Genomic DNA, 22,215 nt, shown 5'->3' with positions numbered 1-22,215 from the left:
CATGTTACTTTTAAATGAGTTTATTTAGTAATAATGTTTTATTACTTAAAGGTCTGTCTGTTACCCAGTAGCTACTATTAGGTAACTATTCATATTCCAATAAAAAAACTGGTCATCAGAAAACATTATTAATGTTATTTTATTATCATCAGGCCCCATGATATTAAGTGGTCTCCAACTCTGATCTTCCACATTATCTCTGACCTCTCTATTCATGTGCTATGAAGGGCCATTACCCGAAACGTCGCCGATTATATACATTTCCTTTTACGGCCAGTGTTACTGACGAATGTGTTGGTTTGTTTTGTTACTTGTGCTTATGTACCATTTCGAACGCAGCATCCCCCCCCCCCCAAATAATTAGTTTCATCAGTGCAAGGGTGGCACTGGTTGGAGTTGTGTTGTCGAGGGTGGAGGGGAGGAGATGAATGGGACGAGGGGGATGATGGAAAGTTCTGACAGTGGCCCGGCGATACAATGAGCCTCGGTTGGTGGGCTCAGTGGGTGGCGAAACCAGTCACGTATAAAGCCATATCGGCTTACAGAGCATATATATACACACACATTCACACAAACATACCGTGCTGACCACTGCTGTACATTATATATAGCAGTGGCGGCACAGCAGTTAGCGCTGTACTATGAACCCAGCAACCAGAGCCACCAGTTAACGTCAGCGTTGGATGACATCTTTAATACTGGACACCCAACCAGTACTGACCATGCAGTATGATTAAAATATACAAACCATCATTCTATCTACGTGACTTTACCGAAAGAACCAAGAATATGAATTGCTGCAGTCACGACAGTTTTAAGGCAACATTTAAACCATCATGGGTCACACACCACGGGGGATGACTTCCCGCAGCAGTAGATTGGAAAATGGTTGTACCATAGTTTGTAAAATAGAATATAGCGATGGCTGTTGTGATGCGTCCAGTAATTGAGAAAAACTTGACATTTCATGACAGGGTTGACTCAAATACTGAACCCTGTGAAAATGTCAAGTCAAATCTGACAAAATATTTCTCACAAAGTACACAAAGCCCTCTGCGCCGCATGCGTTTTAGTGGCGTACACAAAACTCGCCTGCGTCCTTTTTGTATATTTTTAACGTGGAGATATGGATATGTGAAGGAGACATTGCTGATCTATTTTGTTATTTATACGAGCACTGCCCACGCAATTGCGCGGGCGACATGGCTGGGGTGGAGGGTGAGTGGGGGAGGCGTGACGTCATCACGCACTTGCCTGTCTGCACACCAGCCAGCAAAACTTAAAATAAGCAAGTACATGAAGGATACTACTCTTATATAGAAGCTGCTCGGGTCAATTGGTCAAAGTGCAACTGGCCCGATTTGTCAAGCATACAATGGGACACAATATTACACAATCACACAGAGGTTGGTGACATTACCACGTAGGTTTTCGCTACCAACATTGATTCACAATTTATTTTTGGGTCAGATCGCATGAGCTGTCGTAACATTTGGAAGATGCTTAACCAACGGGATGTTTAATATCATTTGTTATTCGTAAATTTCCAACGTTCGTTCATGTGATTTTACTAATCGGCTGTCTTAAGTGGAGGAGTGTTTACGACACGCATTTAACTTGTGATCAGATACGAATCATTCCACAACCACACACATATAAACTGTACAGCTACATGAACACACGAATAGCGTGTGCAACACACTCACGCATCGTACACACTAATCTCATTGCTTTGGTATTGCCTACAGTCACTTCGTGTACGAATCGTACACGCACCATCTGTTGTAATTACTTGGACATGTTCGACTCCTGTTTTGTTTCGTTTTTGGCATTTTTCTGTAAATTATTTCGAATACTGCACAGGGTGTGGGAAAATGTCAGGAGCCATACGTCTGCGCAGGAAAATAGCAGGAGATGCTCAAACTGTGTGCAATGGCGTGCAGAGCCCTTCATGCAGCAGATCAATCATGGCCAATGATGATGACGCTGCAACTGTGCACCGTTTGCATGCACACACACCTCTCAATCCATTTCATACATGGGATGCCTGAACATTCCCACGTGTCCACACGGATAGCACTACGACGATGTTAGGGGTTGTACCACGTCGGGTTTTTTTCCACCATGTCCAATGTTTTGCTCCACTTGCTGGAAGCTTCTTCACGAATATCAGGACCTCAAAGAAGCTCACATGCCGTAGGGCGATTTTGGGGCCCCGTTTTATCTATTGAGAAAATAGTACAAGCTGAGGGAGCTCAGGTCAGTTGCTGAAGAAGCTCCTTGTACGTGGAGTGAAACTTCGGACAGCGGTAGAACCCAAAAATACATTGGAGAGCTGTCGAGCACAACTGCGGAAATGTATGCAGTGATCATCCCACGTACATCTTATTATCATACTAATATTACACTCAGCTTGTATCTTCTCCTACATCATAGGAATTAAATTTCTTCTGTTCCTGAATATTGCCGCACCCTGCATATTACACTGTTTGTCGAGATGTCTTGGAGTGATGCTAGATTTTTTGGGGGCGTCTAACTTCAGCAGGGACCCTTTGAAGAAGCCGTGTGATGTCAATTCCACGCGGGACGGCTCGATTGTCGGCAGGTCATCGAGGTCGTTGACCTGCGGTTTATTTGTTCTTCTGTCGCAACAGCTTTACAACGGCCACACGTCGGAAAGTCGACACTATCGCCAAATTTGCTTGGCCAAGCAAGTGAGCGATGGGTGGTGGGGAAAAGGCAACCGCCGCTTCTTACATCAGCTTTACAAAAATACAAATAACCATCGAGTGGGACGTGTTGTGCGTCCGCTTGACGTTAACGTGCACAAGCGATAAAAAAATTGCACGCTTGCGGAGAGGAAACGTAATTATCGCGAGTGCAGCAGCACATCCACAGCTCGTGTTAACAATTAAAATTACACTTTTGCGGGATGCACCAATACCAAAATACATATGAAGGCAGCGATCGAAATTCATATATTATACTCGTGAAACCTTTCGCGAAACTTCATTGGTGATAAAGATTCAGGAAAACACAAACGTATGATCTGGATACAGTGGCGCACACCTGTGGAGAGGCAAGTTTTGGTGTATTTCGTAGGGATTTGTTAAACTCCTAGACCAGCTAGGCCGTGAGGTGTGCCAGTGGATGGCAGCAGAACAAGGAAGACTCCTGAACTCATCTTCACAGACCAATTGAGTGTTATCCTACGTATGTGTGATGAGCGTTCGGCAGAAAAATCCGGCTCACAGCTACGGTTCTCAGCGACATCACCACTGCACAGCTCAGCCGCATCGCGTCCGTCACGCCGCCGCACCCCCCCCCCCCCGTCACACCGCCGCACCCCCCACATTACGCTCCGCCTGCCGCGGCAATCCAGTCCGGGGTTCCCGGTGTTCGGCCCCGACAGCCTCGGCCACGCTGCTGTAGCCGTGTTCACTGCAAGAGATGGAGCCCAAGCAAAACGATTGTTGGGTAAACCCGTCGTGTGGACAGATGATGAAAAATGATGACGTTTTTGTTGATATTTCTCGTTTTGTGATGATGCGTCCCGATTAACATACTGACCTGGGGTCACATACAATTCTAATTCGTAAGGAACTATGGCTAACGATGCTGCTGTGATCGTAATTACAATTGAGAACAGGGAGGTGGACGATGGTGAAGAAGTCAGTCACAATGTCATAATTGTGACTGAATTCTTTCACTGCTGGACGAAGGCCCGCCCAAATTATCACCATCTCTCCCCATCCTGCGATGTATCAATCCACCTAGCACTTGCACTTGAGCTGATTTAATGAACTGTAGAAGTAATAATAATAAAAATAGCCATATTTTTTTTTCATAATAAGTACCCTCCTTTACTCCTGGGCGTCTTAGCCCTTTCCCATTCCAATGGCGTACGTGTACATACATAGAATGGCGTACGTGTACGTCATCAGTTTTTCTGCCGATTCTGTCCCATACATTTATGTCATCGGAACAGAATCAGAAGTAAAAAAGCCATGTGGGGAGGGCTTGTGGCACAGTTTGGTGACAGCTATCATAGAGTGTGGTTAGCTCGCTACAGTTCTCTGCGGTGAGTACAATGTTTTTAAAAACAACTGCGCTATGCCTCTCAAAATAAAATTAAACGATAACTGCTCGTGCGTTCCAAGAATTCAGCGGTGAACAGGACACTCACCCTGCAACTTCTAGACGTCTCGAAAACAGAAAAGCTTGAAGGCGCTTTACACACGAAAAGCAACACACATCTCATGTCATCCACAACGGCTTGAAAGGGTTGTTTTTTGCTTACTGTGATTCAACCGCGTGAATTTTCTGCGGTCGCATCAGCGGCGGACAGTGCCCCAAAATATACCTGAGCAGGTCCCGCAGCTCGCGCTTGACGCGCGCAATGACGGGCGGGCCCTGGTACATGAGCGCCGTGTAGAGCTGCACAAGCGAGGCCCCCGCGTGGATCTTCTCGAATGCGTCGGCGCCGTTTGTTATCCCGCCGACCCCCACGATTGGCACGGAGCCTGCATCGTTCGTTGGTGAATGCACAACAAACAACCGTTAAGCTACTAATTGCTCAACAGTGGTGGATTTAGGTATCTCTGCACCTTGGGACATCAGAGCAGAAAAGACCCCATATTCCCACCCCATCTTGGGCCTCTCCGAGCTCGACTCAGCCTTAAATGAGCACCTGGTGTGGTGTATAAACATCAGCACTGGGGGCCAGGCGTAGTGATGGCCAACCACCCTCTTATGTACCATGCCGGCCTTTACAGGTACGCGCTAATAGCACTTGCCCCAACAGTTCTTTATGGCTACTGGGGAATATTTGTCTGATGTGTGTACATGTATGCATGTGTGTGAACACGTGCGTACAATCCCATGTGGTTTTGTGTGTGCTCGAGTATAAACGTGTACCTGTGCATGTATCTCTGCATGCACGTGTGTGCAGCCATGTGCTGAGCGTGTCTCTCCGTGCCCGTCTCTGAATGTGTGCGTGCAGACATGTGCACATCCGTGCGTATACACGTGTGCCCATGCAGCTTCTATTTGGCCGGATAGAGGGGGCTAAATGGGCGCGGCATGGGCTAAAGAAGAGGTAGACTGATGTGTTACAGAATGATTTGGAGCTGAGTGGACTTGCAGTGTCAAAATCGGCCGCATTGGAGTAGGTTCGCGATGAACGCTGCTGGGGAGTGGAGGCAGTCGCCCTCCAGCAACAACGGAGGGCAGAGGAGCAACGCTCATAACAATGAGCAGAGCGCCAGGTGGCCAAAGCTCAGAGAGTTGGTACAGTAGATGCATCTGACAGTTGTCTCAGTCAATAAACCCATAGCACCTGGGTCTGTTCTGTGACCTCCTGCCAGCACCACCACTGAACGGCAGTTGCTATTGTTGTATGCACGCGTGGGTGCGTGAGTGGGTGCGTGAGTGGGTGCGTGAGTGGGTGCGTGAGTGGGTGCGTGAGTGGGTGCGTGAGTGAGTGGGTGCGTGAGTGAGTGGGTGCGTGACTGCGTGAGTGGGTGCGTGAGTGGGTGCGTGAGTGGGTGCGTGAGTGGGTGCGTGAGTGGGTGCGTGAGTGGGTGCGTGAGTGGGTGCGTGCGTGCGTGGGTGCGTGCGTGAGTGGGTGCGTGAGTGAGTGAGTGGGTGCGTGCGTGAGTGGGTGCGTGAGTGGGTGCGTGAGTGGGTGCGTGAGTGGGTGCATGAGTGGGTGCGTGAGTGGGTGCGTGAGTGACTGGGTGCGTGAGTGGGTGCGTGAGTGGGTGCATGAGTGAGTGCGTGAGTGGGTGCGTGAGTGCGTGGGTGCGTGCGTGAGTGGGTGCGTGAGTGAGTGGGTGCGTGAGTGGGTGCGTGAGTGGGTGCGTCAGTGGGTGCACGAGTGGGTGCGCGCGTGGGTGGGCGCGTGGGTGGGCGCGTGGGTGGGCGCGTGAGTGAGCGCGTGAGTGGGCGCGTGAGTGAGCGCGTGAGTGGGCGCGTGAGTGGGCGCGTGAGTGGGCGCGTGAGTGGGTGCGTGAGTGGGTGCGTGAGTGCGTGGGTGAGTGGGTGCGCGAGTGGGTGCGCGAGTGGGTGCGCGAGTGGGTGCGTGAGTGGGTGCGCGAGTGGGTGCGCGAGGGGGTGCGCGAGTGGGTGGGTGCGCGAGTGGGTGGGTGCGCGAGTGGGTGTGTGCGTGAGTGGGTGCGTGAGTGGGTACGCGAGTGGGTGCGCGATTGGGTGCGCGAGTGAGTGGGCGCGTGAGTGGGCGCGTGCGTAGGTGCGTGAGTGGATGCGTGGGTGAGTGGGTGCGCGAGTGGGTGCGCGAGTGGGTGCGCGAGTGGGTGCGCGAGTGGGTGCGCGAGTGGGTGCGCGAGTGGGTGCGCGAGTGGGTGCGCGGGTGGATGCGCGGGTGAGTGCGCGAGTGGGTGCGCGAGTGGGTGCGCGAGTGGGTGCGCGAGTGGGTGGGTGCGCGAGTGGGTAGGTGCGCGAGTGGGTGGGTGCGTGAGTGGGTACGCGAGTGGATGCGCGAGTGGGTGCGCGAGTGAGTGGGCACGTGAGTGGGCGCGTGAGTAGGCGCGTGAGTGGATGCGTGGGTGAGTGGGTGCGCGAGTTGGTGCGCGAGTGGGTGCGCGAGTGGGTGCGCGAGTGGATGCGCGAGTGGGTGCGCGAGTGGGTGCGCGAGTGGGTGCGCGAGTGGGTGCGTGAGTGGGTGCGTGGACGGGAGCCGACCTCCGGTGAGTTTGTACATGTCTCGCACGGTCTGCGTGGAGAGCTCTCGGAGCGGCACCCCGCTCAGCCCCCCGGTCTCGGTGCGGTGAGCGGACTGCAGGCCCGCCGGCCGGCTCAAAGTGGTGTTGCTCACAATAAGGCCGTCCACACCCATCTGTGCCACGCGGGGAATAGCAGAGATTGCACGTGCACCACCGCACGTCTCAGTTGCCTCATTGTGTTAAGCACATGCACTATTGCTTAATATGTTTCCGGTTGCTGGTAGACCGCTGGTAGACTGGAGGAGGTAGCATGTGACTAGTAACCACAGCCATAGGCAAGAGAGGTATTCTGGATGTGGTGCGCCGGGTGCGAAGTCATTTTCCGGGTCACCAAACCCGGACAGATATTTTGACGGGTCGCACATTACCACGCACCATACTTCACCAGCATGGTGGATCCCCCCCCGCCCTTAGAGTCAGAGTACAGCCGGGTGGACAAAGCTATGAATAAACGTTTGTGGAAGCTGACCTCAGTGACAACGGCTGCGATGTCGCGCTTGGTCTCGTCGGTGAGGTCTGGCGCAATCTTGAGCAGCAAGGCCGGTCTGTGTGGAGCGGGCAGTGCGTCACGCGCACGCACAACCTGCACAACACGCACACACAACACATACAGCCTATATAGACCATTGGGCCAAGTGCTGTTAGCGAGCACCTATGAAGGTTGGCATGGCACACGAGGGGGTGGGTGGGCAGCACGATGCCCGACCACCTTTGTCTCCCCAGTGGTGATGTTTACACACAGCACCAGGTTCCAATTTAAGGCGGAGTCGACCTAGGGGAGGCCCAGGACAGGTTCACATCATTGCAACCGGTGTTGGCCCCTTAAGCGGGAATCAAACTCGGGTTCCATATGTAATGACAGGGTGACATCTGCTGGCCTGGAAAGGGATTCACGGGTATGGGCACAGAAGTAACAACCAATCAGAGAAGCAGGTGTATCTGAGGCAAAGATAACAGGTGGGGTTAGCAGAGATACTCCGGGAACCTGCTCGAAGGTTCCACAAGAGGGCGTGGCTGGAGGCGGGGCCTAGCCACGCCTGGGGGGATATTAGGGGGAGCGGACCCGGAGCTCGGGGCTCGTGTGTGGGGTCCTGGGTTCTGGCTGCGTCGCTGCTCGCCGACATCTCTCTCCGTCGTCCGGCCACGTGGAAGATCCCCTGCGTGGTTTCCATCGCCATCATCATTACGCCACCAGCCAGCGGCATAGCCGAGTGGGGGCAATGGGACCACGCCGAGTGATCGGCTGTGTGTGTAGCCAGTAGGTGTGTTAATACCTAGAGTTGTACTCAGTGTGAGGAAGAACAAGTGTTGGCCTGTGTTGTGCCCAGTGTGAGTAAATAAAGAAGTACCCTCTACACGACGTGTCACGGAAGTTGCTCATTACACGTACATAAACGTACACGCGCTCCAAACAGACTGTTGGGGCAAGTGCTGTTGCCGCACAGACTGCCGACCTCAACTTTGACCTCGACTTCGACTCCAACTGCTGCAGTGACCGCGACGATGGCCCCCACCTCTATCGTGACCCTGACTATGACCTCAAGAATGACCCTCCCTCCGTGACCCCAACCAGTCGTCACCTGCTGTAGCAGGGCCCTGAGTTCGGAGCATCCCTGAAGGACCTGTAGGCCCGGCGTGTTGGGGCAAGACACGTTCACCACAAGGTAGTCGGCCAGCGGGCCAAAGCGCGTCACCCCCGCCACGTAGTCATCCACGGCGCTGGGCGAGAGCTTATTCTTGCCCAGGTTGATGCCGAGGGGATGCCCACCTGCGACGGAGCGAGCCAGAGGGAGAGAGGGGGAGAGAGGGGATGACGATCGTGAGAAACTACAGTGGCTGGAGGTTAACTAAGCCCGTCAATATTATACAATCGAATGCATTATCAACATACTGTAGTTGCCCTTGTGAGCCACTTCTCCTCGTCCCTGCCCTCCCCCTCATTCCACCCCTTCCTCGGTTCAGCGCTGCATGTTACGGGAGGGGTAGGTGTCTCGTGGGCAGGATGGGGAGACTAACATGACAGAAAGGAGCCCCGAGAGAGTGAGAGTAGGGGAGGAGTCCCAGAGAGAGGAGAGAGACGAGCATCGGGGAGCATGGCGTGGCCACGTGGTTGCCTCAAAGTTAATGTTGAGAGGTGGAATTTGAGGCAGGCGACTCCACCCTGTCAGCTGCTGGTGCCTCGGGGCTGAGGTGCGCTCGAGGATTGCGGGAGGGCGAGAGGCACGCAGAAGAGTTGCGACCTGACACCACGTGGAAGCCCGACCTCGGCTGGAAAAAGCGCACGAGGTGCCATCTTCTGCAGAGCTGGAGAGAATATCCGGGGTGCGGAAGTCTGCTGAGCCAGAGGAGCTGATAAGTGATAGACGGGAGTGTAGAGATGTTAGAAGCAGGTTTAAAAAATATGTTAATTCAATAATACAGATGTGCACACATGAGCTATGCGTTGGGGCAATATCGATTAAATATGTTTAGTTATTTTACATTGGTTTATTTAAGGCCTCAGATAAAATGATTAACTGGTAATGGTGTTTTCCAAATTTGAACAGGTGCACCTTGATAAAGTAATCTCTATGATGTTAATTTCAAAGGTATATTACTCACTCATCATGTGATCATATTTTATATTTCAGTTTTCAGGCAGAGACAGAGTCCTGGAGCAACGTTATTCACAGGTTGTTTTAAAGTCATGCAGGCAGAGAAGACAGCCCAGGAGAAATATTTTTACAAGTAGTTTCAGAGTCATTCAGGCAGAGAGGGAGTATTGGAGCCGAGTTTTCACCTACATTGTTTGACACAGGAAGTGTATCAACGAGTTTCCAGGGTTACAGGCAGAGTGTTTGGTACAGGGAGTGTATGAACAGGTGCAATGTTTCAGACAGAGTGATATTTAGGCTACTCCTGGCCATCGCGGTGTTTTGGTGGTGGTCGTGCCACGGCACCGCCGTGCGCTTTCAAGGAGGGAGAGTTCGCCGGTGATGAACCTCCCAGCTCTCCACATTTCTACAAACTCTGACCCTTTAGGCCTTCCATGCCAACAGAGTCAACGAGTCTCCCAGGCATTCACCCTGCTGCAAACTAGTGACAGGCGTGTCTTCACTGCACCGGAGACCAGAAGTTTGAGGCTGCAAACTCCTCCTGAGTCTAGATCAGGGGTCCGAGGCTGCAAACTGCTGCTGCATCAGAGTCCAGGAGTCTGAGGCTGTGAGCCGCTCCGGCACGAAGCCAGGAGGAATTTACAGAGTCGAGATCCAAACATGCGTTTTGCATCACTTTTCGGGGTAGACGCAAGTGGGTTGATTGTTTTGCAATTTGTTTGTTTGTGTTTGTGTTTTCATTAAAAGTTTTACAAGTAATATTCGGTGGTTCTTCGTTTCGATCGGGCCACGCTGAGGAGTGGTTGTGTGCTGGGAGCTCGCGTGGGCTGGATGGGCATGAGGGGTTGAAAAGATGACCTGACAGACCCGACGGACCCAAACCCTCACAATCACGTCAAAAACACCACCACTGTTACCATCATCGTCGTCGTCATCATCATCCGATGCATAACCATCATCAGCAGCAGCAGCACTATCACCATACCATAGCGTGCGATGGAAGCGAGCGTGAGGGTGAAGGTATGAGGCTGTGTAAAACTGGAGGCGGTCAGGGCTTGACTTAGCCCATGATCATCATCATTCAAAAAGACTACTACTACCACCATACTCATCATCAGCAGCAGGATGATAACGATAATAACTTTTATCATCAAATTTATCATTAAAAACACAACCATCAACAGCAGCACCACCATCAACACTTTAGAAAGAGCAGCGCCCCCTAGTGTGTCGATATTAAAAGGTCACCTTATGTGTTTTTAGAAGTCGATCTGTAACATCTACTTTTCGATATCCTGAAGCTCAGGGCGATGCGCTGGTCTGTGAGAGTGCTGAACGGGCAAGTCCATCACAAAACTCAAACGAAATTGGGGTAAAAGTATAGTTACTATACGAATACTGCAGCACTCACACGCTAGTGCCCTACACACAAGCACACGCACACACACACCTTGAGACAGCTCCTTCTGCGCGTCCGCCCGTGCCCCCAGACGTGCCGCCACCACCTCGTGCCCGTCGCTGTTGAACCCATACCTGCGGGGTAAGGGGCATGGCAAAGCAGAGACAGTGTCAGTGCTGCTAGAGGCGACTCAAGAGGTTCGTAAGAAATCATTTGAACTCGTAACATGCCGCGCACAGATGACTCGGAGGAGCGAAGAGGAACCAGAGACGAGAGGGAAATCAGTAACAGGTGGTGAACTGGAGCCAAATTCCTCCCCCTTAGCCTCTTTTCTGAAAACGTGTGTCTTCATAACGTGAATTGGATCTAACACGGTTAATGTATTAGGGAGCACATTGTTTTAATAACGCGGACGCGAATTGGATAGAACACGATTGAGTGAACAGAACTACGCTGTGCTAGTAGGAATAAGCAGTTGGACGGCTGCCGAGGTGTAACATCGCACAAGGCGGGATGCTGCTGGATGCTTCTAGATGCTACCCATGCGCCTCAGTCTTTGTTCAGCCTGCATACGCAACTCACGTGTTATCGCGAACTGTTCTTTACCTTATATTATTTATTTTAACGCCATTTTTCCTTAACGAGGTGTTATAGGAGAAAAGAGTGTATCGAGGTGTTACCAGTCAACTTATAAGTACTTACATGCGGGAGGAAAAAGGAGCACCTGGAGAAACCCACACATTCGAGGGAGCACTCTATCCCATGCAAATGGAACAGGTGGGTGTCTACATTTGCTGTACTGCATTCTTTTGGCTATCCAGGGTATGACACATTGACACACACGGGAAGGAAGTTTCTCAACATTTGTGTGATCCACCGACCGAGCTAATGGCTCTGCAACCAACACCCAGCTGGACCACTGAGATCCTGGGTTCACTTGAGGGTTTCAGCTGCCTGTGTGATTAAACTGGGTCCTCAAGTGGAGTGAGTTGATTATCTCAGCCTGGTCACCAATGACTTGCATAGAGGCCAATAGAATCACACAGAGGCCCAACGACTCACAAGGAAGCCCATCGACTCACACTGACCGAGTTGTGGTTAAACAAAGTTCTCAAATATTAATTTAGAATTTAATGTGATGAACACATTTTATAGTGGAGTACCACATAGTGTGGATAACAAGTCAACTGATTGAACCTCAAAAGTAGTTGTGACGTCGCCTTGCCCGTACCTCCGATTAGCACAGTTGGCTACATATATAAGATGTCCGCTTGCCATTAAAAAAAATACTGCTCTTAAATTTCCATTTATTAATGTAAATATCTCTCATCCCGTGACACTACGACAGAGGCTCCAGCAACCTCGGTGACCGACGGAGGATACGCAACTACAATCAAAACTAAAAGATCCCCACGACTAAGATTCCCACGAGACGTATCGACACTAAATCCGTACAGCGAGGGGCTGGCAGGGGTGGGAGGGGAGTGGCTAGAGGGGAGTAGTCCCAACACACCGGTTGATGACTGCGCTGTCCTCGCTCAACCGGAACACGCGGGGCTTGGGGTTTCCGGGCTGCGGGAGCGGAGTGACACTGCCGACCTCCACAAAGCCGAGGCCCAGGTGGAAGAGGCCGTCCACTGCCTCGCCGTGTTTGTCGAAGCCGGCCGCGATGCCCACGGGATTCGCGAACGTGCGGCCAAACACGCGCGTCTCCTGTGGGGACGAGGGCGCAGAGCGAAGTCATCATCGCCACCGCCGTCGTCGTCGTACAGTAATACCGCACTTCCCACGGAGTCCATCCCGAACATCGCGCCGTCAACACAGGTCATCCACAGTCAGTGCTGCCAAAGCCACGATGGCAAGGGGTCATCGTAGTACTGAGAGCCACTGTGATGCCGCTAAGCCATGAAGTAGGGAACCTTTTCCTTACTGAGACAAATAGGACTTTGAAGATACCTTGAGCAGGCCACCATACATGAACGCAGCCACTTGTGACTACGAGAGGCCCTTTCAGTGACAAAAGTGACCCGAGTGCAACGCTAAAATTAGAAGACATGCTCGTCAGGCCAATTATGATTTGAAGGGCCATTTCGAGTGGTAGACCTCACGTTGTGGCCCTTTGGGCCATACGGAATGAGGTTCGAAGGTTTGCGCTTGGCCCGTCGGTTCCCCACCCCCCTGTTCAACGCAACCACGGCGAGTCGGCGGTGTGGCGGCAGATCGACGACGGACTGACCGCTCCCACACGTGCGCCGGACCTCACCAGCGCAGGGCCGTCGTTCCGTGTGGGGCGGAGGCGAGGGCCGAGGCCCAGCGCCAGCAGGCGGATGGAGAGCGTGTGCGCCGCCTCAGGCGGCACGACTCGACGCAGCGCCGGCATGAGCAGCTCGCGATAGAACCGCTCATCGCCCGAGACGGTGCCGTGCCCGGCGAAGATGGCGACACCACCCCCCAACACCAGCAGCGCCTCGCACAGCCGCTGCTGTCTCGCGGAAGGGGGAAATAAACGAGCAGTTAGCGGTGATGCGCACAGCCGGCTGCCTATACCTCTTAGCTTGTTTAGATTTATACAGCGCCTTATTCCAAGGTGCTTCACAGCAATTATAAAATTGTACATAAGGTGATAGTGCATGACATAAAGATTGGGGTTGTTGAAAGTGTTGTTGTACCATTGGAACCTCACTTGTAAAAAAGGTGTCAGTTTTGTTGCCAGATAAAAGGGTAAAAAAACTATTATCAGTGTTGGTGTAGTTATGGTGACAGTTAGGACAGGTGAGAAAGGTTAAGGTGGGGTTGGTGTAGGCTTGGTCGTAGCTGGCAGGCGGGGGCAGGGATTAGCAGCAGGATCAGCTGGGGAGAAACGATGGATAGTCATGCTGTCCGCAAGAATCAGTTATATATTTTTTCTGAAAGTTAGTTATAGTTTTCTTGATCTGATTTGTGATTAGTTTGGTGCATTGTATTATCTAAGGTCTGATTCATTTGTTCAGTCCCGTTTGTATCATCTCTTTTATGTTGTCTCATTTGTTGTATCTTGTGTATTGTCCGTGTTGTACATTGTCTCATAATTATTATCGTCTCCCATTTGTTCCGTTTAATTTCTACCGTATGTATCGTGTGTTCCACGTTTATTGTTCCATTGATTAAGACCGATTTTCAAAAGGGTCTTGCATTGCGGTGATTGTAGGTAATTGAATTCATGTGCTGCTTTCCGACAGCATGTTTCACTTGCGACAAGTGTATTTTGGACAAAACAGCAAGTCGCAGAATCAAAGTCAGAAACAAACCACACGTACTGTGAAAATACAGGGACACGAAACACAAACATGCTATGTTCCTTTGATTAGGTCCAAGTCTGCACAGAGGTCATGGTAGGAATCCATCCATGGCTGATGACCACTCTTCCATAGCTCACAGCCCTTTGTCTATCCACTGCTTAAGTCCTCCCCAAGCCGTGTCGGTTACGAGGGTTGTTTGACAATATGTCGCCATGCTGGTCAGAGTGAGGTTGAACGTTAATTACGGTCGTGGCGACACGTGCCGTCGTGTTCGCTGCGATGAGGCGCTGGCCTTTTTAGTCTCCGCGAAGGGGTTTCAGATCGGAGATAAAAAAATTGGCTAACATTTGCTTTTACTTATAAAAAATATTTATCCAATAATTTGCAATTGTTGGGCAAAATGGGCATCGTATCAATTGAATTAATCACTAATAAATGCTTCTCCTTTCTCGGACCCCTTGAAAATACCTTTTTTCCCCATTCATTGTACAGCATCTTGAGGTCCGGCCACATTCATGCACTTTATGCAACCGTTTTTACTGGTCCAAATGCAATTTCCTTCTAAAAAAATTCTCGTTGGTGCCGATCATTTGCTGCGTTAAACTCTGGACGTTTTAGGGGTCGTCGGGTAGCTCAGAGGTCCCATCGCTAGAGCCAACACTGAAATATGTTGTCACGTGATGCAGTTGTGTTTTTATTTCAGTAACTCTTGTAAATGAGATTAATCCTGGCCTCTTGAGTACTCATCTTGTTAAAGAAAATAAACTTGGTGGGGACTTGGGGGGCGTGAGCGGGAGCTCGGAGTTCTTCAGATATCACTCGCCACTGACATTAGCCGTGGCTGGTAATCAAGTTCAAGTTGGATGGATTCATACCACTTGGAATACAGTGATGGCCTCAAGGTTCCTGTGTCATATCCCACGTGTAAATACTGCGTTTGGAAAGAGTTAGCGTTCTAATGATCCTCATTATACATGGCACAGCATTGCATATTCCTAATGTTTCAACGGTTGCATTCTTGTTATACATTACAATGTTCACCTGGATAATCCCAAGAGATGGAACATCTCGTTTGCAAGGGTTTTCTGGGTGTCGAGTGAAACATAGCAAACACGCAATGACAAGTCCAGTGTGATGAGCAAGACGATTGTGACAATGATAGTGATGGTGAGGATGACATCAGTGATGGTTAGTGATTACACAGTATTTATCATTATGGAGAGATGACAAAATCATTCACACACCACACTACGAACTCGGCAAGAAGAGTTCGATTCCTGACCACAGATAACATCAGTTCGCGAGTCATATCTGACCCGGTCCTCAGACCACCTCCACACATAATTCAAAAACACTTTTAAACTAAACAATTTTTTTTACCTACAGATATTTTTCAAAAGCGACCTGGCAAATAATGATAGGTCAACTAAGTGGCTTATCCACGTGTATATTTATAGCAGTCGAATGCTCTAAACGCGCGTGGATTCTAAATGTGGACGGAAAAACCGGAGGGGCCAGAGAAAAATCTACGTGCCCACGCTGACTTCAAAAGTGCAGGGGTCAGAGTCGGGATCGAACTCACGTACTCCTGCATACCAGGCGAGATAGTTAACATCTTACCAGCGTTGTAAGTACATTACACATGACAGTATAGCCAAACAAGCCCGGTGACTGTGACACGGCAGGTCTCTATCCAGTAACAGATTGACAATGGATTGAACATTATAATTGTTACACTGTATTACTGATATTATAGTGACGATGATGGTGATAATGACAACATTTTTGTTGACGTTTTAAATTATGTTTCTAATAAAAAAAATAGATGGTGGTATTGAAAACGAGTTTTGGATGAACCAGTTGCCATTTCAACTTTGCCATTCACTACAATAGTCTCGATGTCCATAACACAAACAACAGTTTTAACTTTTAAGAACTCCACGAATCACATTCCCACGTCTTGCGAATTAACCACGAACAGGGCGAACCGGGGCCTCAATCGAACCGCAATTTTCACAACTTTCACGGCACAGAATGTCGCATCGATCCTACTGGTGCACAAAGCCGGCTAAGTCCACGACTACACGGAATGCTTCGAGTTCATCGACTTACGGCCGCCGATCAGCCCGCTGCTGGATGCAGGCGGGGGGTGGTTTGACCGCACGTGTTTGCTGGTCAGAGCGCGGGACCGGTTGGCAATACACAGCGGCTTGCCATTGTTACATCTGACATTGTTCACAGCACTGCATACAAGATTATCGCTGTCATAATCACAACATAGGCCACGCGTCGGGGTCTGGGGGAGGTTGTTACTGAAGCACCTTCCACATTGCCCACGGGTCCAGTGTCTCCTGCCCAGTGCCACAGCGGTGATGGGATGAATGTCAGGCAGGCGGTGCTTCCGGGACTAGGGCGGGGCTTCAATAATGAGGAGGCGGGGCTTCAATCGCTAGGAGGCGGGACTACAATAATTAGAAGGCGGAGCTTCAAAAAGCAGGAGGCGGGGCTTCAATCGATAGGAGGCGGGGCATAAATAATTAGGAGGCGGGGCTTCAATAATTAGGAGGCGGGGCTTCAATAAGTAGAGGCGGAGCTTCAATCAGCAGAAGGCGGGGCTTCGCTAATGTGAAGGCGGGGCTTCCAGTAGTGGGCGGAGTTTTTACATCAATGCCAGTACAGTACGCCATGTGGTGGCGATGCCGCTTTTGCTGCGTTGGCTGCGTTATATAACCACAATGATTAAAACACTCAACTCAATTCGTTAGTACTGTAATAACACTGTTGTCTTCAAATCAAATACATATATTTGAAAAAGCGAAGTTTCGCGCCGATGGCCCTTCTGTATAGCACAATATTGTTATTGACAATTGTGTTGATTTTTTTCTTTTATAATAAATAACTGGCCTTACAAGAAAAAGATAATAAGTGACGTTTCGCGCAATGGACCTTCATAGCACATAAACAACGAGTCGGAAAACTGGAGTGGATAACAAGAGTTGCAGACTTAATGTTTCACGTGCAGAGCACCACACACTTGCTTGTTGTACCACTACCAATCCAACGAACAATTCCTTTACATTTGAAGATAACTGCATTGTTCGCATTTAGAACCATACATATGCATACATTGGGGTTTAAATGTAGAGTATATACTGTAATTGTAAATTATTTGTTAAAGAATGCATTCGTATGGATACGGCTGAACTGTTGAGCATTAGAATCGATTTACGTGCGGAATCGATTGATGTATTTTTCTTACAACGTAGGTAAATCGGATTTTATTGATTTTAAGACGCACGATTCCATGTACGTATCGTAATAAATGTAATACATATATACTATTCATCTATGGCACTTCTACCACGTCGCGATCGTAATGTACTCAATGCGTACCGACACTGCAGTAATTGTAAGACGTCGCGAAGAGGAGGAATCGATTACTCGCGTGGTGGAGATGGCGGGAAACGCCGAGTTGGACGAGACGCGGGCGGCGTTGCGGGAATTGCGGTCCCTTTGCGGAACCCTCGGTGAGCGGACATCAATGCCACGTTCCCATGACGGGGGCCAGTACATCCATGAGTACATTAACTCACGCATTGTATTTTTTTAATATAACGAAGTGTCCCATAATTGTGCTCGTGAAACTCCTAGGCCCTAAATACGCTTGAGCCTGGCTAGTGCTCGGGGTGCATTGTCACCGTGCATCACAGGTGTTATAGGCTGGTGTGGGGCAGCATCGGGTAGTGAAGCAACAACAGCTGTTGTACAATAAGTATATGCTCCCACGTGTACGCCCGCCTTAGTTTGTGGTTCAATAACTGCGATGAACGGCAGCGTGGGGGAGGCCCTCATCCAGCAGTGGAGTGACATTTCTGACTGAGCTGAGACCAGATCACTAAACAATGTTTTTACAGTAATAGGTTTTACCCTTTCAACTGGTACAAAAACTGACACCTTTATACAAGGGATCATGTTTGTAATAACCACAACACAAGCAGTCAAAATGCAAACAAAAAGAAACAACTCTGATAATGATAATGATATGCACTGTCCTTAACGTTGATTGGTCCACACCCGAGACAGCTTTTCTTAGAGCCTCGTCTCCATTGGTGTTGGACCAGATGACGCATTTTGACTGCTTGTTTTGTGGTTATTGCAAACATGATCCCTTGTATAAAGGTGTCAGTTTTTGTACCAGTTGAAAGGGTAAAAACCTATTACTATATTTTGCTACTGGTAAAGGAGGTCTCATAGTGTAAATGTTTTTACACTGGGAATCCGATGAGCTATAAAGCAATTTTTCGCACATTTCCAGTAGGGTCAGGTCAGAACGTTACAACAACAAACAATACAAAAAACACGATAGGAGTGCAAAGTATGGGAAAGGTAAACAAATCACTACAAAAATGTATACAAATAAAACTAAACAATTTTTTTTAAATCTTACCAGGTAAAGCCCATTGAGCTATTCGTTTCTTTTTCAAAAGCTACCTGGCCACAAACGATAGCTCAACAAAGTGGCTTATCATGTGGACATTTATAGCAGCGAAAATAATCTAAACGCGTGTTTATAACCGCCGGAGGATGAAACCCAGACGCCCTTCCCGAATCCTCAATTGCTGGGCCAAGTGTCTCCGACATGGCCATTACGGATCTCCCCTATTACTTGCTGCCCGGCCACCTCATTACTGAAACCCGCTGTGAACTGGCCCTTACAGATGAGATGGTGTCCGAGTTCAGGGGAACCAAGGAGGCGCTGGAAGAGGCGTGCGTCATCCAGGAACACCTCAACCAGGTGATCTCTCTTGTTATGAAGAAGGACCATTGCCTGAAACGTCGCATGGTTTCAATTCCTGTTATGGCCACAGTGTTTCTTGGTAGTTTTGTTATTTGTGATAATACACCGCTTGCAACGCATTATCAACAAACGTTTAATTTTGTGAGTCATCTTCCACTCACCTACCATGCATGGCCCTCAGAACATAGGAGGGTGACATGTGACGCTTTGCCCTTTAAGTAGCCTTTAGAACCCCCTCAAAGTGTACTGCTCACATCATGGGCCCCCATGTTGCTGTATCATTAGTATACTCTTGCCTCCTGGTTACATTTCTGACAATATCTGCCCATCTTAGTCTCTGTCTTCCTTTTTCCTTTCCACTTAAGCATTCACATGCCTTTTAAAAATGGCGACGTCTGTTCTCAATGGACTGTTCCTTGGTGTTAAGTAAAGGAACTTGTAATTGTTTTTCACAGAGTGTGAAGCCCATCCAAGCTGGGTTCCTGAAGCCCACATTCACTGCAAGCCTGGGTCTACAGAGTGCGACTCAAGCAGAAAACGAATAATTGCCTCAAAGCGTTACACACTTGTTAATGTAAAGTATCCAATTTTATACACATGTGTACATGCCTATCTCTAAATCACCCAGAATGAGCCTGGTTCCCATCATAATTGAAGCTAAGCATGGTTGAGCCTGGACAGTGCTTGGTTGTGTGACCACCGTGCATGAAACAGGTTTAAATAGGTGGTGTGGGCAGGAGAGTGCAAGTCCAACAACATCCACCGTTTGTACTCCCACCTTCAACAAACCGCACTCATTGGACATAAATACTGACTGGTCAAAATAACCCTCACTGCCTGCAAGTCATGGGAAAGTCCTCATCCAGCAATGGTTTGACATGCACAATGTTTATATAGATCAATACAGCATTAGATGCCTTTATAGAGCAGTGGATTCACAAAGAGCTGTCAATGTAATGTGTACATAAAGTGAACATTTGTTATCATAAATGTGCTGTGCGTGCAGATGTGGTCGTGTTTTTTCAATGGTGACATAAGTATAACCGTTCAATAGCCTCTAATATAGAAAGTGTATGCTTCTGTAAAGTATTCAACGAATTTATGTACGTTGAATTTCTTTCGCACCGTGTATAGCCAATCGTGCTAATCGGAGGTGCAGGGGAAGGCCAAACAACACAGCATTTCAAAAGAAATGAGTTTTCAATCTAGAACAGGTCCATAACGCATGTCAAGATGACATTGCCTATGACCAAATCAGCAGGAATGCACCAGATCGCGACGGATCGTGCTTTGATAACACTGGTCAACAAAAAATAATAAAAAATGTTCTGGCCTGGACTTTTGCAGCTGATTCCAAATCTGATCTCAGATTTGCTCTATCACATCTCATTTTTATGCTATCGGCATACCCCATTTTCATTGATTTTACCCGAAATTAACTCTGTCACTTATGATTGCAAGTTGTTGTGAGTCAGTGACTGCTTTAGTGTTAAAATATGGTGCTGTATTTTTAGGATAGTGTGTTTATAATATCATTTTATGTAGATATCCACTATTTATTTAATATTTTTCTTCTGCAGTTTTTAATTGAAAATGCAATATTTGATATCTCAAAAACCTGATATGATAGACAAAAACAGCACCCCAAAATTACATTCAAAAGGTTGGAATACCTTATGCCAGAAAAAGTGTGTTGACCAGTGTAATATAAGCGACCACTTCATATAACAGGTGTTATAGGCTGGCGGGGGGTGTGCAACAAAATATATCGTACTGCACTCAGCTCCGACGTCTATGCTCCCCACCACTACCCTGAAGTCAGTAGAGTACTGAAGCCTGGTCAAATAACCCCCACAACCCACACAGCATAGAGAAGTCCTCGTCCAGCATTACACTGACAAAAAGGGCAGTGCAAAGACAAAGATTCCCCGTATAGCCTTAACTGACTTGAGGCAAGTGCTTCTAGATTTGAAGCTTTCGTGACTGCAAGGATTCATACTCTTAGTTTTTTCGGTAAAGTCACGTAGGTAAAAATTAAAATTAATAAAAGTAATAATAGAAATAAAATAATACAAAATCACGACGTTTCGGAGGCAGCACAAGCCTCCGTCATCAGGTGGGACTGTCACAGCTAGATTTGCTGTATCAAGTGAGGCAGGGATTCCAAGATGCAACTTCTTAAATACAAGTTGATGGGGGGGGGGGGGGAGCTTATCAGAATGTGGTAGCCAATGAATGGAACGTATTGGAGGGGGGGGGGCTAAAAGAGCACGACGTGGAGGTGTACGTGTTTGTGCGCAAGTCCCTGCTGGTGTAAATGATAACATTGGAAGGGGGGGGGCTAAAAGAGAACTAGAGGTGTACGTGGACATGTTTGTGCACAAGCACTTGTTGGTGCAACTGATAGAAGAAAACGAAAATTCCCATGTTGTTTTTACCATTGTTGGCTGACAATCAAATACGAAAAAGGAGAGTACTGTTTTTTTTTTACCTACGTGACTTTACCGAAAAAACTAAGAGTATGAGGCAAGTGCTGTTAGCGAACACCGATCAAAGGGCAGGTCTACACATACACGTGTAATGCGGGCGTAAACGACCTCCCGGAAGTGACGTCATGGGGGGAGGAGTTACGTCACGTGGGGGAGAGGGGAAGGGTCTATAAGGGGGGTAACCGGAAGCAGTCGGGAGTGATCGGGGACTGGGAGAAGTGAGAGGCCACGCAGGGCGAAGGGTGAGAGAGTGGCGAGGTCGCCACACACCCGAGCCACGAGGATAGGGCACCGTCGGCCAACGGTGACCGACCCCGGGGCAGGAGGAGCAGCGAGGAGGCTGCAGAGAGCAGCGAGTCTGCAAGGGAGGAGTCGGCAGCAGGGGTCTGCACGACGTGACAGCGGCGGGGCTGCTAGGAGGGAGTTTGGGCTACGTGAGCGACAGCAGCCTGGGGCTGCAGAGTGGAGAGTATATAGGGGAGTACCGTGAGGGAAAAGGGATCGAACCCAAATAAAGGACACAGGACAGAGAGAAGCGTCCGAGTCTTTTATTACACACGCAAGATCACATACTTAAGCTGCAAAGCATAATCGGAAAACGGGGTGATTAGGCAACGTATGTTGATGGCGAGTCAGTCCAAGGGCCCTGGGAGTGATATGTGAACGTGTAACGTTGCCAGCGAATAAGCGAAGCATGGGACAGGTGAACGATATGGTAACAGGGTTTGCTTTTGATAGCAAGAGTCGCAACTTGAAAACTCGCTTTTCATCGTCCGCCAGTGTAATGCCGTGTATTGTTTTGGTAATGCTACGTTGACTGGTGCACAAGCATAGATAAATGCAGCGTTCCTCAATATCACTGCATTGAAAGAAAATATATAACGGGCAACGTTTCGGGCATTGGTCCCTTTTCA

At 49.0% G+C, this 22,215-nt stretch overlaps 2 protein-coding genes and 1 long non-coding RNA gene across 4 annotated transcripts in view; 2 read left to right on the top strand and 1 right to left on the bottom strand.

The window, feature by feature from the left end:
* Positions 1 to 1,428: 1,428 nt before the first annotated feature.
* On the bottom strand, positions 1,429 to 16,444 carry DHODH (dihydroorotate dehydrogenase (quinone)). Of its 2 annotated transcripts, none has more exons than XM_078606780.1 (9): positions 16,336 to 16,444; positions 13,000 to 13,218; positions 12,250 to 12,449; positions 10,788 to 10,870; positions 8,324 to 8,511; positions 7,213 to 7,326; positions 6,703 to 6,856; positions 4,364 to 4,523; positions 1,429 to 3,441 (listed from the first exon to the last, which is right to left on the bottom strand). In XM_078606780.1, the coding sequence occupies exons 1-9, from the start codon at positions 16,342 to 16,344 to the stop codon at positions 3,333 to 3,335; spliced, it is 1,236 nt and encodes a 411-aa protein (XP_078462906.1). In that variant the 5' UTR covers positions 16,345 to 16,444; the 3' UTR covers positions 1,429 to 3,332. The 2 variants fall into 2 exon arrangements, with proteins under 2 accessions (XP_078462906.1, XP_078462907.1); XM_078606781.1 differs by lacking the exon at positions 16,336 to 16,444 and adding an exon at positions 16,127 to 16,296.
* An 830-nt stretch (positions 16,445 to 17,274) lies between these two features.
* On the top strand, positions 17,275 to 19,802 carry LOC144727728 (uncharacterized). The gene is made up of 3 exons (XR_013587437.1): positions 17,275 to 17,541; positions 18,733 to 18,809; positions 19,268 to 19,802. It is a non-coding gene; the product is annotated as an uncharacterized LOC144727728 (long non-coding RNA).
* Positions 19,803 to 21,499: 1,697 nt separating this feature from the next.
* ZC3H18 (zinc finger CCCH-type containing 18) overlaps positions 21,500 to 22,215 on the top strand; it is a 30,359-nt gene continuing 29,643 nt past the window's right edge. The window contains exon 1 of the mRNA XM_078606776.1: positions 21,500 to 21,543. The gene's annotated coding sequence lies outside the window, so the exon portion shown is untranslated. The remainder of the gene's footprint in view (positions 21,544 to 22,215) is intronic.

Source organism: Lampetra planeri, chromosome 26 (genome assembly GCF_965212315.1).
Source record: "Lampetra planeri chromosome 26, kcLamPlan1.2.h2, whole genome shotgun sequence".
Classification (NCBI taxonomy): Eukaryota; Metazoa; Chordata; class Hyperoartia; order Petromyzontiformes; family Petromyzontidae; genus Lampetra; species Lampetra planeri.
The sequence above is the reverse complement of the archived record's forward strand: the minus strand, read 5'-3'. Positions and strand labels throughout refer to the sequence as shown.